Source organism: Hipposideros armiger, unplaced genomic scaffold (assembly GCF_001890085.2).
Source record: "Hipposideros armiger isolate ML-2016 unplaced genomic scaffold, ASM189008v1 scaffold_163, whole genome shotgun sequence".
Taxonomy (NCBI): domain Eukaryota; kingdom Metazoa; phylum Chordata; class Mammalia; order Chiroptera; family Hipposideridae; genus Hipposideros; species Hipposideros armiger.
Genome location: NW_017731513.1, coordinates 335,700 through 355,963, shown reverse-complemented (window position 1 = coordinate 355,963; position 20,264 = coordinate 335,700). Strand labels below are relative to the sequence as shown.

The following is a 20,264-nucleotide window of genomic DNA, read 5'->3' as shown; positions in this document are numbered from 1 at the left end:
TCTCTCTCTTTTTTTTTTGCTACACAATAGTAACTCAGGGTAACCAAATATATGGTGAAAGAAGCCTCTCTTTTTAGAATAATTACAGCCAATAAACAAAGAAAAAATGACAGAAATAGATGACCTTATTCAGTAGCTATGAGCACGACAAAAGGAGAGAAAACCATATCTTATGTATCTTTTGGCGGAAGCGCTTACAGTCACATATGAAGAAATCTTTAAAAATTCCACCTGAATCTGGTGAAGCCTGTAGATATGACTAACAATTCGGAGGAAATGCAAGAAACAGAGAAGCATGTTAAATGATATACCACAGGGGAGTAGTCACCAGTAACAGGACCAGTGGAACTTTCTAGGGCCAATGAGCCGGTTCTCACAACAGATAAAATGCAGGGGGAGACGGGGAATGTGTCAGGAGAGCCTACGGACTAAGTGACTTCAGGGACATGTTGACGAATCTCAATCTTGGTATCTTCTTTGAATTCCAATCCAAAGAAATTAATTTTAAATAAAGGTATAAGAGAAGGGATTGGAAAAACAGGGAATTATAACTAGATGGGTATTCAGGAATTGCCAGCAATTATATTTGGTGAGATCATGGTTATATTTCCCTTTTAAATGTCATAGTTTATATATTCAGACCGAAATATTTGCAGGTTAGATGATACATCTGGGATTTGCTTGAAAACAATAAGGAGCAGAAAGGAATGGTTGAGATATAGAAAAAATAATATGCTTGGGAATTGCTACTTACGAAGATGGGGTTAGGTGGACAGCTAGTTCATTATACCACTCCCTTTACTTTCATATATGTTTGACAATCTCCAAAATATGAAAAGTTCAAAAATGAAGTGAAAATATATGCAAAATAAAAGTTCATGACCATTACAATCTAAAAGGTGAGAAGGGATGGATGCACTGAAAGGGTTCCCTTGGCCCCAGGTTATCAGGGAAGGACTGTGCAGGGTTATATGCATGAAACTAAGAAGTCACAGATACGCGCTGCCTTTCCTAGGGTAATGCTACAAGAACAGTAAATGTTTGTATAACTTACGAGCCAATAGAATGGAAAATGCAAAACAATAAAAGAATGATTCATCTCAAAAAGGCAAGAAAGAAAAATTAGCAAGCAACCCACAGAACAGAGACAAAAATATAGTAAACTTGTAGATATAAAGTCAAATATATCATAACTAAATGCGAACGGATTATTACAAGTAAAAGACAAAGGCTGTCAGACAGCATTTTTAAAAGATTATAGTTTGCTTACCAGCAGGCTTTAAATATTAAGAAACAGAATCACTGAAATTAAAATAGATGAAAAATGGCATGCCAGAAAACATTAATCAAAAGGAAGTGAGTTCAGCTACATTAAGATTACACACCGTTTTTCCTTAAGACAAAAATAATTACTAGAGATAGAGATATAGCCTACTAATAAAATGATGAATCCATTAGAAAGATACACTAATTTCAAGTGCGCTTTTACCAAATATTATTGCTTCAAATATATAAAGCAAAACACTAAAAGAATGAAAAAGATAAACAGATGAATCCATAACCATAATGCACCTCTCTTAATAACTGATGGAAAATAAGGCAGAAATCAATAATGTTTGAGAAGATAGAGGGATTCAATTAGCCGTTTTTGCCTGCTCAACACATATAGAAGGTTGCACAGAACAACAGAATACACGTGCTGTATGCCAACTGCACATGGAACACATCAAAACTGACCACATACAGAGCAATAAAAAAGGTCCCTGTGTATTTCAATTCATGTTCTCTGGTTACAATGAAATTAAGACTACGCTCAATTTTAAAAATTATAAAGTCAGCAACAAACTGTGAAATAACCAATAGACCAAAGAAGAAATACCAATGCAAATTACAAAATACTTATCAACTAATTGATTCTGAACGCATGATGTGTTAGAATGCGTGGGATGCAGCAGAAGCTGTGCTCAGAGTGTGGAATGAAACGCAGTTTTAGAAAACATGAAAAGCTGAAAATAAGTCTTCACCCAAGAAGTTACAGAATGTGTAGCAAACTAAACCAAACAGACAAGAATGAAATGAATAATAAAGAAGATTACCAAAATCAAAACAGCACTAGAGAAAATACACAAAGCCATAATTTGGGTATTTGAATAGTTGACTAAACTAAGGGAGAAAGCAGTAAGCCCAACAGTGCAAACATTAGCATTAGGAAACAGACCTCACTGAAAAATCCTAATGATAATAAAACATGAGAATACTATGAACAGCTTTAGGCCAATAAATTTGAAAATGTGTATCAAATTAGCACATCCCTTATAAAACTTATCTTTCCCAAACTGGCAGAAGATTAAACTTAAAAATCTGAATAGTCCTACATCTAAAACAACGGATATGTGTTAAAGGTCTTTTCACAAAATATTCAGGGCTCCAATGGCATCACGGGTGAATTCTTTAAATCTCTATGAAAGCAATAACACCAATCATACACAAACTTTCAGAGAATAGAAAATGAACGAACACTTCACAGGTTGTTTTAGGAGGCCAACATCTCCTCAACAGGCAAACTGGTAAGACATCATAAGAAAATGAATTTGCAGACCAACCTCCAAATTTCTACTATGAACTATGAAGTTAAAACAGAAACCAAACCAGGCCAAAAGATAATACTTTATTACCATGTTTGTTGATTCCAGGCGTGTAACATTGATTTAACATTCAAAGATCAATTGTAGTTCTTCACATTGACAAAATAAAGGAGAAAAGTCAAATATTCATTGCCATATAAACAGGAAAAGTATTGGATACAACTCAATAAAAGTTCATAGCCGGCTAGAAATATAAGGAGAAATTCCTTAATATGATAGGGTCTTTGGACAAAAATAAAATCATGTGGCAATTGATAATAGCAGATATTGCCAGCTTTCTCATGTAATGAAAAAAACATATCTGCTACCACAAACAACTACACTTCAGTATTATTCTAGAGGTGCTAACCAATGTAATAAGGTAGGGAATGAAATGTACACGTACTGGGAGGTGAGAAATAAAACTGTCATTATTTGCAAGAGATATGGTTGTATCCAAAGGAAAGAGAAAGAGAGAGAAAGAGAGAAAGAGAAAACAAAAACTATTAGAATAAGTGAATTTAGAAAATCTGTGAGTATATTAATCAGTATGCCAGTAATGAACAGTTAGAAAATGAAATATCCCAAAAGGTCCTATTTATAGTAGTATCAGTACTATATACAGTATATCTATACCACATATGTAATTATATACATAAATTGATATCAAATAAAATTTTGCAATTACATATAAAATGTTATACACACACACACACACATTTACATGGAGTTCAAAATGAGTCCCACTAGAAGGTGCATTCCTGACACGTGAATTATTTTGAGCTGAAGGCAACTGAGGCCCAAAGGCTCGGGAAGAGCGTTTTGCCTCTCCCTTAACTGCCTAAAAGAATTTAGCTGAAGGGCCTGGCGCAGGAAGAGTCCTATCCCATCACAAGAAAGAACCACAAAGAAAATGGGGAGGTGTGGTGGGGGAGACTTGGCAGGGTTTGGGGGTCAAGGTCCTCTCTGTGTCCCACTGTCGCTGCAGGAGACATGGCGAACATTGGTTTTTCCAGCTCCATGGGGACTGCCTTCCTCTCCTTGGAAGTCCCAGGCCCTTCCCCATTCACCTAAGTTCAGAACTGGCATATACGTCCCAACCACCTGGCTACCCATCACTCCTCATATGCTTATAGAGCCCCCCGTATGTACAAAATTAAATGTGGTTTTTTTTCTCCTGTTAATCTGTCTTATGTTGATTTGATTGTTAGACTAGCTGAAGAACCTAAAAGGGTAGAAGGATAAAACTTCCTCCCCCACAATATAAATGTATACAATATACCACTTGTTCTACGTCCAAAGCGACATTTCAAGGAAGTGAGGAAAGAATAGTTTTCTCCAAAAATAGAGTTCACTGGATATTCCAACGGAAATAAACGAGGATGTTCATTAACACATGCCATACACAAAAAATTCAATTCCAGATGTATTACAATCTAAATGTAAATGGTAAAACAAAATAAAACAGAAAAGCCCCTAGGAAGGAACCATAAAAGAATGTCTTCATGACCACAGAGTAGGCAGATCTCTTGAACAGGACAGGAAAAGCACAGGCCCTAATGGATATCGGGTTCCTGGGGACCCAGAGCACTCTCCTCACGTCTGAGGAGAACCAGCACCCAGAAAGGATCTTACCCAGGATCTACCCCTCCAGGAGGCTGGTAACGGAGGAGGAGGACTCAGCTTTCTGAATTCATTTTTAGAAGCACGGAGAGTCTCAAACAATAGGACCTAATAGGATGCCTGGTCCCTTCACTTCCCTTTGGTTTTTACAGCACTTTGCGTGTCTCAGGAAACGTTTTAAGCATGTTACACATACTGATGCATTTAATTAATCACAACACCTCTACAAGGTGGGTCCTTATATGATTATCTCCATTTGACAGACAAGGGAACGGCATCGAGACCTTCAGTCACCTGCCCCAACCACGCAGCCAATGAGAGGACAGCTAGGATCCTAACAGAGGGAGCCTGAGTCCAGAGCCTACACTCTTAACCGCCATCTTTCACAAACGCTGGACAAAGCTCTCAATTTCTGTGTTTTAGTTTCAACTCTAGTAAATTAGGCATCTAAGGGTTTTCTTGAAGATGGATATTCTAATTTTTTTTTGTCTCCTATTGTAGATGGACTGTGTCTGAGTTCTTAAAATTGAAATCTACAGTTCCCCAAAGAACGTCTCCAAACAACCTTACAATACAGTATTCCCTTTCTTAAAATGCGGGTAACACTGGAGGTTGCGTGTTACAATGTGCTTTGCTTGTATTTTCCACCTCTTAGTATATGTGATTTCATATGTGCATATTTCACTCCACAATCGCGCCCATAAACTTACAGTACTTGATCCTTTCATGGCCTTTGAGCTGCACTGTATTGTGTTTTAGCTTGTATCTGCCGCCTCCATTTGCACAGTATTTTACACATACATATTTTACTCCACGATTAGAATATTTTCCAAGGGCAGTCATCTATTTTATTCTATTGTATTATTTTACTTTAATCTACTTTAGATAAGGCTTTGTGTTGCTATGCCCCTTTAGAGCTTCGATGTTTTGGCAAGCATCTAACACAATCCCACACATGCTGTTAAAATAATAAATGGTTCTATTCATATAGTATTCTAAAATCAGTTTCCAAGTGACCTTCGGACACTTTCTTAGCAGGATGAGAGGGCAACTTGAGGTACTGGGCTTTACCTGTGGTTATGTCCAGCTTTGTTCTAGGGGATACGTTAGAACAAGTCAGGACTAACAAGATCCTTCTAAACGCTGCTCGGGCACTTACAGCGACCGGCTTACTGAGGACACCGCTCACAGAGAGTAGCAGCCACTACCGCCTTCACTCGTTTAGGTTCAGCCTCGGAGGCAAAGAGCCAATTTCAGAAGCATGAAGAAAATCCCCAGGCTTTCTATCACGCGTGGGGACATGTATCTCCTCGGCTGACAGACCATTAGTTCTGGAATTCACCCTATCGGCGAAGTTTGCTAATTAGCATTTGTTTATGGCATATTAAGTAGCTCCGTTTAATTACTGAAAACCTAAAATGTGTACTGTGCTTTGCAGCCCCGAGAGTGCTGTTTTTCATGCTTATTTTCTGACGACAGTGGAGGAAGGCAAAGAAGCCTTCTCGATCCACTCCCAGACAGGAGACATATGCTTTCATAGTAGAATCTAGGGGAATTTACAGTAATTGTGAAAAAATGTTAGAAGGAAGTTCCAAGTGTTTTGTCCCCATGAAACATGCTCTCTTTCATATTCAGTACATTATTTGTAAAGTGGGAGTCATGAAATCCATTATCTAGCTTTTGTGAAGAATGTTGGAAAGACAATTTTTTTAAAATGTAGTCGAGATTATATTAAAAGTCTTTGAGGAGTTTGATAGCTGAACATAATACATAAATAAAATTGTTATGACTAAAATCTGTTCTAGAATGGTGACATATTTCTGTCAACCCCAGAAAAAAGGAAGTACAAGTGACTTCTACCAAACACCATGTCCTTAGTAATTCTTTACACCTCTGCTCGGGTGCACCATTTGAGACCCTTCACAGTCTTGTGGGTAGGTTTTGAAAACAAACATAACGGTCATCTAAATATAATATTTTGCCACTTTGAACCACTTTGAATATCCGTATAATACAAAAGCTGTTGTGAAATGGGTGGTTTAAAATCTAGAGATGTGTTGGGCATTTCTTCAGTGGAGAAAAAAATGCTGGTATGGTGAATAGCTTCAGAGGAAGACAAAGTCACGTATTTAGTAATTCAAAATTCATAGTCTCATGACAGCTAACGTTGAAATTAGCTGGCCAATGAACTTCTGATTTATATCTTGGGAACTGACCGCTTTGTCAAACTATCAAGTTGAGAAAGTATGAAGACAATATGTTCTTTAGACATAGTGGCAGAAGCTAAATTTTTTTTTCCTTCTTCATTTTTTTTTTTTTAAATCAGTAGACATGGTAATAGGTTTCTATAATGGTTCCTTGCTAAAAGCGGTCTTCATTACTGGCAGCATTCTTTGGATGTTTTCTACAAGGCTGCTGTGACCCAGAAGCCCCCACAAGATTTGTGCACGTCGTAAAGGGGGTTCTGCAGCAGACTGTGTGGGCCGAATTGATGGCCAGTGCTCGCTCCTGCAGCCCAGGCTCTCGGTCAGCGTGTCCTCACGACACGTGCAGACACTACATCTCACTTGTACCTGATGGCACACACAGGAGAACGATAAGCCCCCAAATGGACCAGGACAGGCGCTATGGAAGAACTAATGTGTCTGTTAGAGAAAACCCCAGCGAGCGGGGCTGCGATTCCTTCTTTCTTTGCTTTAACAAGCTTTCAGTGGTACTGTCGAAAAATACATACTTGAACATCATCCTGAGCGCCTGAGTAGTCCCAGAACTCAGTCTTTTTCACAGAACACTTTCACCAGCCTTTCTTTTTCTTCATAATTTCTAGTGGTGGTCTGAAATGTCTGGAATGGTAGGATTTAATGAAAAAAGATCTGAATGACAGGATTTAATGAAAAAAAAAGCACATCTCTAAAAGGCATTATATTTAAAGATGTGAAGAAAGAGAAAGGGCTTTAAAAAATGTTTTTCTATTTAAAACCAGTAAACATAAAAACATGTCAACTGTACAGGCAGATCAATTTGTTTTGGTGTTGGTGTTTTTAAGGATTTAAACAAAATGGTGATACAAATCGTAAACTACAGTTATAAACGCATTGTGGTAATTGCTCTGAAGTGCATACACTTGGTTTTGTTTCGTGGACAACTGCAAGAGATCTCTCCTTATTATAAAGTATGAGCTTGTCAAAATAACGCAAAGCACTGTTTTCGTATACTTTGTCTTGATTAAAACTATTTTAACGTTTCTGAATTAAAGGAGTTTATTTTGTTATGATTACCTAGCGATTCTTAACCAGTGGCGATTTCATTCCTCAGGACTTTGGGTAACATCTGGACACAGTTTTGGTTGTCGCTACTGGGGGCGGGGGTGCTACTGGCACGTGGTAAATAGAAGTCAGCGATGCTGCTGAACAGCCTACAAAGCACAGGACTGGCCCCCAGAACAAAGGCCCCAAATTCCAGTACTGCCACGGTTAGGAAACATTGCTCTAAAGACACGTATTGCTAGACACAGCTCAGCAGAAACTGCAAAATACAGGCACCATTTTACTTTATGGCAGAAAATTGTATTTCAATAACAAAAAATAAATAAACGCAAAACATTCAGCCAACAGCTTGTAACAAACCCCCTATAGGTTTGTGCTCTCCCTGTTTGGTGGAAATTGTCGCCCGGCCCCAACAGGTGTGGTCAACAGGATGCGAGCCCGTGGGGTGGGCACCACTTCCGCTCGAGCAGCAAGCCCACCAGAGCACCATCCTCACTCTCTTGTCACCTGTCTGCTGGTGTGACATCTTTCCAGGGCCCTGGTGGCCACTCACTGCAAGATGTAAGAGCTTTCTACAGCCTGGTCCCTGGATGAAAGAGGAGAACAGAGCGTCCACCCCACCCCATCGACTCCTCAGGGTACGGATTGTATTTATGTGACCAAGAACGACATTTCTATTGTAGTAACTACTGAAATAGCAAGGTTGATCAGACACTGAGGACGGCCTATTTTAACTAACGTACTCGGAGAGAGACCAAGTAAGTTGACAAGTCTGCTTTTAGCGCACATGCAGTAGATAATAAAGAGCACGCTTTCAGGTTTGCCCAGCGTCATCCTGGTTTAAGCGTGACGTCATGGCGTAACCGTCACTTGCACCCCTCCTCACTCTCAGGGGTATCCTGATTTAGATGGTACAGTCACTCTACTGATACACAGATAGGAAAAGAACTGCTGGCAAGAATAAAAAGTGGAAATAATTAGGGTCAGAATATGTGAGTGTGATAGCCTATGCCACCATGCGTGTGAGGTAAGGCCAGCTAATTTCTGCGCTTCAGTTCTTAGCCGGCAGACTAGGCATGAAGACTCACATGACTTACCTCTCAGTATTGTGAAAATCAAAGGAGATAATTTGTCCTTGAAAGAGCTGTGACAATGATGAAGTGCTGTGCAAATACCTCACCATTAATAAGAAAACTATGAAAGGATGCCATTTTAAGGAACACAGAGGAAGTTTTCCATGACGAAAATCCTTCTTTAAACCAATCTATCACTTACTATAACCTTTGAATACAATATAGATATGTTGGTATTTGACGCTTATTGAAGACTGGGTTACATTTAGAAAAAAAATGAAATCAGGCCTATTAAATAGCTACCTCTGGGGGTGCTGATTTTAGAGGGACTGCACACCTGGCCCCACCACAAGGAGACCACAGTGCCTTCTCCTTCGAGTGACCCAAACGGTAGCCACTTGCTTCTAAAGGACTTCCACCTGCCCCTTCTCCTCCCCCGCCTCCCTTTCCTCCTTCCCCGCTCTAGTTTCCTCTCTCCATCGCCCCCACCACCCCGCTGTGCGTCCAGCACACGTCTGCCACTTGAGCGCCAGCCCTCTGCTGGTGCTGAGGTTACCATCCACGGGCACAGTCAGTGCTCTCCAGGGGGAAGACGCTGAGCCGACTACCACGCAGCAAACACAGAAATGTAAGCGGAAGGAAGCTACGTGCTTGAAAGGGAAGCAAAGCAGATGCCACCGGGGTCTGAGGGATTGGAGGCGGCTCCCTTGAAGCGATGCCCTTGGATCTGAGAGCTGAAGGCAAGGAGCAAGGGGAGGTGGAGAGGAGCTTGCTGGGGAAGGACAGACATCCCACGCAGTCCACCAGCACACGCAAAGGCCCTGGTGAGGGTCAAAAGAGGACTGTTCAAAGAGTGGACAGAAATCCAGTGAGATGGAGGCCATGCAAGGCTGAGAGGGTGGTGATCTGCAGGTGCAGACGAGCAAGAAACAGGTCATACAGAGATGTGTTGGCCACCGCAAGGGTTTCAGCCGCTTTTCTGAGAACAGAGAGAAATCACGGAATGTTTTTATCAGAGGGTGACATCATTAGATGTGTATGTTGCAAAGATCACTCTGGATGCACAATGGCAGCTGAGGACAGAAACACACTCAACGCCCATTACTCCTCGAGCACGCTTGATGAACCGTGGCAAGCACTTGTTTGTTTCCCTCTTCTTTGCCCTCAGTCAGGAGTGTGCTCCAAACATCTTCCCATCTACCAACGCATTTCCATCCCTTCCATCATGATCAGGGTTCGGAATATTCACCAGGCGTATGTGAAAATCAATAACCTCAACTCATCAGGCTCCTTCTCTGAACTCCTTCACCATTTGTAAGACACTTATAAAGCAGCACAATTAGATTCATTCTCTAGTTTATGTATTCTTTTTTAAGGTAGACTTTGCTTTTCAAGAATGAGGACCTGCATAAAGGTTTAGAGTGTCGGGGCCCAGGGCAGGCCACCCCCAAATATTGCAAAATGGCATATGGATTACTTTGAATTAAAGTTACCTGAGAAACAGTGAGTGTGAGAAGGGCACACTGACCCTCTTTTGTCTCCCTGAATGCAAGAAATAAATCTCCCCTGTGAAAGGTACCCCTTTGCTGCAGGGGGCAGTTCACCCTTATCTTGAGAGTTAAAGAAGGGAGGACCAAGAAGCCTGTATGAACAAAGCTTGTTACTCTTTTACTAATTTATGAGTCCCAAGCCCTCTTTCTGTTTAGATTCCTCACCAATATGTACCCAAACCTATCTATTTTGTCCCATCAAATCTTCACAAATTTATTGCTTCTTTGTCTCAAAAGCTGCTTCTTTGACCATTTCTCTGAGCATCACTTATGATCTCCTATGTGCACACAGTACATTGGTTTTTCTTCTGTTAATCTTGTCTTACGTTAATTTTATTATGAGCCCAACCATAAGAACTCAAGAGAGGTGTGTGTGTCGGAGGGATGTCTCCTTTACTGACAGGAGCAAGAGTGATTTTTACACATAAGTTATTTTTCAGTGTTGGGTTCCTCCTACTATTAATAACTCATTCCTTAAGTTCATAAATTGTGTCTTTTGCAAGCATCCTAACAGTGACATAATCTAGAAGTAAAGATATTACAGGTGATTATAACATGTGTGTAATCAAGCCAGTATAATCAGTAGAAATTGGCACTGATGTAGACTTAATCTCCAACCTGTCTGCATGATATTTTGGTACAAAAAGACATTTTATGTATGAACTCTCCTGTAAAAATTGTCAGTATTAAACATTAAAACAGTTTGTTTCACCTTTCACATAATGTATTTGAGAAGAAAACGTTCCGATGACTAAATTTAGATAAAAAGATACAATAAATATTGGTAATATCAACAAATATTAGACTTTAATGAAAGAGTAAGAAGAGGATATGTTAATATTTCACCTTTTTAAATTTAATTAAATAGCCAAATTGAGATATTTTTGTAAGGAGAGTTCCACGATAGAAATTGTGCTTTTGAAGGAAATAAATTTTTTTTTTAAACTCTGAATAATTTCACAGCTAGATTCTGAATTTTTAGGACTCTCCAAATAATGTGGACAAATGCAAGCAATTGTTCTTTTCCACAGAGAGTTGAAGGGCCCTCCAATACCTGTCAAAGGCAGGAAACCAGGGACAAATAGCAAGATCCCCTCTCTGCCGTGGTGCCAAAGGGGTACCAAGAAATGCACATGTAAAAAAGCCACTAAATTAATTTAAGGCCAAGTTCCCTTTTCTGCCTAATGCTCACAGGGCATGTTCTTCCATTTTAGACAGGTTGGTCAGGAAGTGGCCCTCTGGGGAAGTCAAACTGGAGTGCGGCCCACAACAAGCAGGACACAAATAATTAGCTAAGGTCTGTCTTGTGAGCAGAGGGATCGCAAACCCACCACCTCAAGAGAAGAACCATCTTGGAATGTGTGAGGCACCACAAGCTCGCTGGCACTACCGCCGTGGTCCAGAAGGGACAGAGACAATGCAGACGGAGCTGAGGACGTGGTAGTGAGGGGCACTGTAGACGGGACAGAATGTACAGGTGAGATGGAGGAGACTGGAGGTATAAGGGCGGGTCAGCGGCATAGCCTCACCGACGTTTCCAAAGGGACACTGTGACAAGAGGGGAAAGAGGCAGGCCAGTTAGAGGGTCACCTCGGTTGTTCAGTCAAGATATAATGGTGGCCCGTGTGAGACGGCTATTGGTAGAGATCTAGCCCGATTGGGTTTCGGATATACTGATGGCATTACAGTGAGATGGAGTATTCGTGGAGTGTGTGCGGAAGAGAAGAATCAGGGTTGACCCTCTAGGGTTTTGTTTGAAGAACTGGATAAATGAGGTTTCCCACAATTGTGAGGGGGACCAAGGGGGTGGAGCAGGTTGGGGGTACAGGAAGTAAAGAGTTTTGTTCTGGGCACAGGATGCTGAGCTGCCTATAGCTATCCAAGAGAAGATGTCACATATTTATTTTCATATATGAATCTGAATATAAAACAGGGAATCGCTGATATAGTAACTATATTTTTTCCTCATGTAGAAAAAGCTTTATTTTTATTTTTTATCTGTATATTAATTACCAAATATTTTCTTCTAAACATTTACTTTTTACTTCAGACTATATTCTTCTCCTTTCTTTGAAAAAAATATTATTCCTTGGACATTAAGCATGATTCTGATTATTGTACAAGACTGAACAGACATGATATACGAGATTTCTTACTAGATAAGAAAGAGTGGGGTATAGTCCCTTTCTAGTTCTCCAAACTTATTGCCTTTTGCTATTTTTCTAGCCTTTCTCCCAGAAAAGTAAAAACAAGAGATGAGGAAAATATATTAACCTGTCAGAGCAAATGCGGTAAGAATGTAGATGAAAACGAGCTCTATAGTAAATCTGACAAGTCCAGTGACCGACAGCAAACTCACAGCGAGGTCTGATCATATCCCACCTGGGCAGGTCATGGTGGGAGTATGACACACAACTTCTCTAGTGAAAGGGCTCAGCAAGCCCTGTCCGCTGTTCCCCTGCATCCAGGGGAACACACCTTTGAAATGCCATTGTTATCCTCTTTCCCAGACCCCTCAAAGGTGTAACCCCCCTCAAGGAGCACACCATCTTAACTATCCTGTACCATGCTTTCTCCCACCTTCTGTCCCCTCCCTAATTCCAAATGCATAAAAGAAGCTCCAAAGCTTTTGAGCATTTGAGATCTTGCTTTCTTTTTGTACACCAGAATGTCTCCTGGAAGATAGCACCATTTCAAATCAAATCAAGTTAACCATGATGCCCATTTTTTAATTTGCCTGGCTCTGTTCGGATTGGTGGAGGTAACACGTATGGCAAAGCCGACTTGGTTTCAAGTTTAAAAATTTGTAGAGAAAATAAGACACATGTGAAAGAACACGAGAATGAGAAAATAATGCAAATTATAAATATACAAGCACGACACTTGGTTAAATATGGGACAGATAGTATGGCTGTGATAGTTTTTAAACAGTAAGGCTGTATTCAGTACATGCAGATTTTAACATCAGTGTGGAAGCAAAAACGGAACATCACTCACCGAGGGGCTGGCCTGCGATGACCCTGGCATTTTCTCCGGCCACTGCTGCGCGTGCGTGCCGCTCACTCATGTACTGTACAAACGCGTAACCTTTGTGAACCGAGCATCCAACTATTTTTCCATACTTGGAAAAGATGGCTTCGATGTCCACTTTCTTGACAATGGCTGTGTTTAGATTGCCAATGAAAACGCGGGAGTTGATAGACTTGGGATCATTCTTATTGGTGACGTTGCTGGTCTGTGTTTTCCCAGTCATGGTTGGGTCACCTTGTTTTAATCCTGAAATAAAGAAACAAACAAAAGCAGTCAAAAGGTAAGTGATCTGACGGATTGGATATCACTGGCTTTTACCAGTTCTTCAATACCATGCCAGGTAATCGCAAATGCCTAAGTATGATTGATTTTCTTCAGAAAAATAAATTTAGTAAGATAAAAGGTAAACGCTGCACAGCAGAATGTGGTAGAAAAATACTTATAATCACTTAGGCTATAGTTGTAAATAACTTCCTGATTTATTTATCCAAAATTCAGCACTGCATAATGACTAAAGCTTTCGTAGTTGTTTTTATTTTTATGTCTATCAATTTGTCACAAGCAAGTTTCAAGAATAAACCATCCTTATTCTATCAACGGCAAGAAAAACCCAAAACTGCTAAGGTCTGACGGTGACATACAGAAATATAACCTCCATCTATTGTTGAGAACATGCATTTTTTCCCTACATTTTCTAGAAGAGGTAGATACACTGTCTATTTCATTCTCAGAGCCCTCCTATCAGAAAGTTAACAATTCATTCCATTAAGTGCTGTAGAAGAGGGAAACAAGGAATTAAAAATAAAAATTCAATTACAGAGCATAAGAAAAACATGATTCTGAGAATAAATGAAGCAGAGTGAAATCTGTACATTCTCTTTAACTGAAATGATATCAAATGTCAATTTCCCCCCCAAAAAAGAAACAAAAATACAGCATGTGTAGCCAGTTTTCATCAATGATCAGAAAATTAGTGGACTGGGTATCTGTGCTGAAATTTCTATTCTCAGCCTCATTTTTAATTCATTTAACTAATGACTCCTACGCTGCCTAAGCACTGCTAGTATTTCTAAACACTGTTTTTCTGAGCTTGGCACAGTGTTTAATTGTGCTTAATTAAGCTCAACAAAACTTTCATTTCTAGGTAGTCCAGCACTTACAGATTTATTTTTCAAGGCTTTAGAAAGTCATTCATTCATTCAACAATATTTATTAAACACCTAGTTTTTGCTGCCTAACAAAGTAAAGAAACCAACATGGCGAAACTAAAATTCCAACAAGGGCACAGTTTCTGATCTTGATGATCATTGCTGAACAATACCTAACTGACGCATTTTATCAGTGACAAACATATTTTTATAGGAAGACTCCCGTTTAAAATCTCACAGCTTATAAAGATACTAAGTGCATCTTCTTTTTAAAAATCATTTTAAATGACATTTCTAAATTGAGTATTAAAGTGGCGGAAGTCTTAATTAAAGGCATGTGAACTGGATATGCTTGAAAGCTTACTCTCTATCCATTGAAACCAGTGACTTTGGAAATCAGGAGCCTCTATGTAATATAATCATTTTTCAATTTAGACGGTCAATTATTACATCTTGCATTATTACATTTTTACTAAATATTGGACCCTCAACAGTATTTGGGTTGCCTTATAATGAAGGTGGATTTCATAAACATTTAGTTATTTACGTGAAAATTAAGAGTACGGCATCATTACAAACAAGGATTGTATTGCTGCCTTGCTTTGTTTCCACTTAGCTACATATAAGTGGTTTCTTTATGAATTATTTAAGGTTATGGTTGAAGGAAAGCTGATAATTGTTTTTTTAATTTTGCAATTTGAGCTATTTCATTCCTCAGGACCAATCCTCTGAGGATCAACTGAAACAAGCAAAATCGAGGTGTATATACGTATGTGTATTTTAAACAAATATTTAGCTTCTTCACATAATCTAGTATACTTTAATCACACTGACGGGGGAAGTAAACTAAAAGGTCCCTTTCTTGGGTCTGAAGTGGATTGACAGTTATATTTCTTTCCACATCAGTAATATAACCCACAGAAATAATATTATTTTGTTTTTGCTCTTATGCGATAGTTTTAGAAATACCATAGAGCTATTTTCAAGAATAAGCAATGCTTATGCTGATGTTTTATTCCCTGGACGGGATAGTCGGTTACAATGCAAACAGAAGGACGGTTAGATCCATGCTTTCAGAACCCCGTGGTGTGTCTTTGACCGTGACTCCGCGTCACATTTAATACTCTGAATTCTCCCTCTACGTGTTAACACGCTCTCCCCGGCGCCATGCTTTTACTCTTTGTGGATGCCTCTCAAAGCTCCACGCTGGCAAGGGTGTAATTCTGCTTCATGACTCCCCATCCCCTTAAAATCTATATGCATCTAACCTCTCCCACACAGACGGGCCTGCCCACTTCTGTCGGCGTTTACAATGATGGAGAGTTTTGTCGTAGTGGCATTCATTATCACTTCGCACTCTCTGCAAAACGAGGCCTCAACCCACAGTACAACATGCAGCGTGTGCTTCTCCATCACATGACTCTTCAGGCCGCTGAGGATGTCCACATTCAGCCATGAAGCAGCCGCAGTGGGGGAGGTGAAGGTAACCCTCAGGATGCAAACAACTAGGAAACCAGGTTGATGGAGATGGAACGGCTGTGTCTCAGATATGAAACCACAGGCAGTGTGGAGCCGTGATGTGTAAGAGGAAAGGAACACAGAGAGGCCCAGGGTGGCTCTCTTTCTGCCAGGAAAGTGTTTCAGGTCACAGAGCTGGGGCGTGTATGTGAGTGACTCAGAGTTAAGCGACCTCACTGAGGGAGGAGACACAAGTCAGGGTTTGGGGCATCTGAGGACAGGAATTTGTGAAGCATGATTCTAGAGAGAAGAGAGCTATGCAGAAAGGGAACCAGAAATCATCTCAGGGGTCCCTCGATGCCGTGCCGGCTCCTAGGATATGCATGCAGAGGGTGGACTTCTCTGAGGTGGTGGAAGTTACTGGAAAGCCATGAGCTGAATGGTTCCTAACCCACAGAAGGCAGAGAATCACTCAAGTTCCTAGTGGAGAGTCCAAGCTGGCTCTGGGGACCATGAAGTGAGAGCCGGGAGGGCCCGGCCTCAGCAATGAGGATCAGTGGTCCCTACAGTGAAAGGAACCCTAACAAAACTTCAAAACAAGTCTCACGATGATCACACTAAACCCTCAACAGCCCGAATGTCTATCAGAGCACAGCACAATGCTTCTTTAACAAAATAGAACTGAGACACTCAACAATATAAAATTTAAAATTGTTAGCATCCAAACAAAACCTCCTAGAGATCCCAAGAATCGGAAAAAATGACCCCAAACCAGGAGAGAAATTAAAGATATAAAAAGGAATCAGATGGAACATCTAAAGATGAAAACTGTAGTATCAAAAATAAAAAAAATACACTTCATGGATGTTAGAAGTGATCAGGCTCTGATGAAGAATACACTTCTGAATTTGAAGTAGAAATACAGAATATCCAAAACGTGTCATACAGGTAAAACACTGGGAAAAAATAATAAACAGAGGCTCAGTCACCTAAGTGATGAGTATCAAGCCATGTAACATACATATATAGGGCGTCCCAGAGCAGCAAAAATAGTATTCAAAAAAATGCTGGCCAAAAATCTTCCAAATCTGGGGCGGCCAGTTAGCTCTGTTGGTTAGAGCGCAGTGCTCATAAAACCAAGGTTTCTGGTTTGATCCCCACATGAGCCATTGAGTTGCACCCTCCACAACTAGATTGAAACAAGTATTTGACTTGGAGTTAATGGGTCCCGGAAAAACACATGGTTTTCCAATCAAAATTAAAATAAATCTTCCAAATCTGATGAAAATTATGATCTCACAAATCCAAGAATCTCACTGATCCCCAATCATAATAAGCATAAAGAAAAGCACACCTAGACACATTATAATTAAATTACTGAAAACCAGTGATAAAGGAGAAAATCAGGGGGCTGTCAGACATTGGAAAATGTTTACGTTCTAAAAAACAAAAACAAAAACAAAACCCCAAAGCAACAGTTCAGGAAATGTTACAACTACAAAACAAATGACAAAGGAAAAGTGAATTTTTCAGTAAAAATGCAACTAACCCTAGAACTTGTCTGTGGTTAAGTTAGAAGTTTGAATGGAGCTAGGGTTACGTGTCTGTGAAAGCTGCCATATGATAAAACATAAACTGTGACCACTGCTGTTCCACAGAAATTTTCGTAATGATGGAAATGTTCTCTAGCTACACCCAAAAAGCAAGTCAGTAACCCCAGGTGACCCTGAGGACTTGAAATGTGGCTACTTTGGATGAGGTACTAAATTTTAATTCTACTTAAAATTAAGGCAACATTTTTCACTGGGTTGTTCTACCCCAAATGCTAACAGGGCTCTGGCCCTTTAAAAACAGGATAAATATAAATCAGAAATAATTTGGCTATGTATGTATGTTTTTGGTCCCCCAGAACTTAGGAAAGGTACGATGGTATTAGATACATTTCATAAGAATAACAAAAATTTCAGGTAGCTGCCACATGAAGGCTAGTTTACAAATAGGGTTTCTCATTTCAGAAATATCCGATTGAGATGATGAATGCTCTGTAAAATAAAAAAGAACGTGTTTAGAATAAATATAGCCCTTTCCTTTGTGTTTGAGGGAGGTTTCTACCCCTGAATCTAATAGGGACACACAAATTATGAATTAAAGGCAAAGTTAAAATGAGCTTCAGAGAAAACATTTTTGGAGCAGACAAAAGTCCACCCTTTTTCTTGATGGCAGTGGTCCTGAACTGCCATTCTAAATTTGAGATTCACTCAGACAAACGCGGACTGAATAAGGAATGAACAATGAAAACAACGATAACAATGAAAAATACAGTCAAGAAAGTTCACCAATGACATGAATACCTACGACATTCAAGAGCCTGATAAAAAATTAACGGGATAAAAAACGTGTATGGGAGAAGAGATCATACCCTAGAAGCAATCATCAGCTGAGGCCTGTGGCTGGTACTCAAATAAATGCTATAATAAAAGGTGAAGCCTGGAAAATGGATGGCATCGCAATTTCTGAGAGAGAAGCAGAGCGATCATGGCCATTTCAAAAGACCAGATGAAACTTCTTGAAGCAGATGATGTTTGGGTTAATCATTACAGGGTGTGGTTAAGAATTCAACGGGCAGACGGTTATTGAACTAAAGTATCGAAGCATCTCTTCTTGGACAAAATAAACCCAAGGAATCTCAAAAAAGTCTGAATTTATTCTTGAGAAAAACCATCCACGATTTAGAACGATATAACTTATATCCATCAGGGCCATGGCAATTCTTCAATAGATCTTAAGCACCATAACCACTATTTTGTGAAAATTCTTCTAACGTCCAATTTTTTCACTGGGAAATCACCAACTTTATTTGGTGATAGAATAAAGATAATATTATAGTTTTGATGAAGATTCAATTCTTAAGCCTGAAACTGCTTCCTGAAATATGCCAAATTTTGTTTAGTAAAAGTAAAGATTTTAGGGAATATGTGTGTGTGTGTGTGTGTGTATACACACACACACACACACACACGAAGAAAGAGAAAAAATGTAATACCAATTACAGATAATTACTAAATTTTTGTTGTGTTTTCTATGTCATTTCTCTCTAGTACTTAGGAAAAAAGTTGCACATCAGAAAAAAGCCATTATAATCTACAGACTAAACGCCGTTACTTATGATGTAAACACCGTTTTATTATGCTGTTAAATAATCTTATTGGCTATAACTCCAACAGTTGCATAATAATAAATCTATACCGTCATTTCCTTCATTCTCTTCATGGGCATTTAGCTTGTTTCCAACTTTTTTTTAGGTCGCAAAAATATCTCAGATGAACATTTTGACAGATTTAGTAAGGATCAATCCCAAGGATTGTAACTCCTGGGTCAAACACGATGGGAGAAATCTCTGGTTTAGTTACCAATGCCTGTTGGGAGCCGTCTCAGAGTGCTGAGACCCCAGGTTGACTGCAGGTGGAGAAAGGCAGGTGGCTAAAGACCCCCAAGTTCTGTGTGCTGAGAAAAAGACGGCAAAGCTGCTTGTTAGCTGAAGAGCAAAAGGGGAACTGCTAAAATCAGTAACCCAACAACGCCCAGCGCACCTCCTGTGCCCTGGAAAAGCAGAAGCGCCTAAACCACAACCACCAGACCCTCGGATGTCACTGTCTATGGACTTATGGACTTTTGGGACTTTTCCATCATGGACTTGCTGACAGTTGCTATTTGCCTTAATTTTCACTTTGCTTAAAATATATTATTAGTCTATGCTATGTGATCATGTAACCTGTTGCTAAGACATTATCTCACCTCCAAACCCCTAAGTCAGGAACATTGGTTCCTCCTTCCCCAAAATCCCGCTACCAAATCCCTATGCTTAGATAAGATTTATTCCTGGTAAAAGAGGAACTTGCTCTCTATATAAGCAGTGTGCCTTTTAATAAAATTTGTCCTGGCTGCCATCCGCAGTCAGTGACCCTCCTCATCCCAACTTCGGTGTCTATGCCGTTATTTCTTTTCTCATTTCCTCGCGCCGATCAATCCTGCTCAGGGACCGTTCGGTGGGTTCCTGGCCTGATCATCCAGGGGCCCCGGCTGTCGAGCCGGTTCTTGGCAAATGCCCAGCTATTTTCCAGGGAGGCCAAACATCCTTCGTCTTCCTCGAGCAGAGAACAAACACATAGTCTGTGTAGCTTATTCAACGTGGCAGTTTCGGGGCCTGCCAGCCCTTCCCTAAGCACTGCATTCAGCGTGTTCTCTGATTCATTAGTTTGACCGGGAGGAACGGGCAGACCATAAGCTAGGCTGGAGAGGGACGCTCTGACCCTCAGTAGTAAATGAAGTTGGTTTACGAGTTTCGCTGGGCCGGCGCGAATATCAGAAACTGCCTTGGTACCCAGAGAAAAATCAATTAGTGTTCGGAGCTTCCCAGGCATATCACTAAAGTCATTATTATTTAAACATGCAATAAAAAGTATTCTCGTTTCCTTCGTTAACTGTACACTTA

The 20,264-nt window shown here is 40.0% G+C and overlaps 1 protein-coding gene across 7 annotated transcripts in view; it reads right to left on the bottom strand.

Annotated features, from left to right (window-relative positions):
* The window catches only part of RALYL (RALY RNA binding protein like), a 583,573-nt gene that overhangs the window by 273,931 nt on the left and 289,378 nt on the right, over positions 1 to 20,264 (bottom strand). For all 7 annotated transcript variants that reach the window (XR_002125025.1, XM_019651620.1, XM_019651619.1 and 4 more), the window contains one exon: positions 13,134 to 13,412. Coding sequence is in view for 6 of the 7 variants with exons in the window: in XM_019651615.1 (XP_019507160.1) it covers positions 13,134 to 13,412 (279 nt within the window). In the remaining variant the exon portion in view is untranslated. The remainder of the gene's footprint in view (positions 1 to 13,133; positions 13,413 to 20,264) is intronic.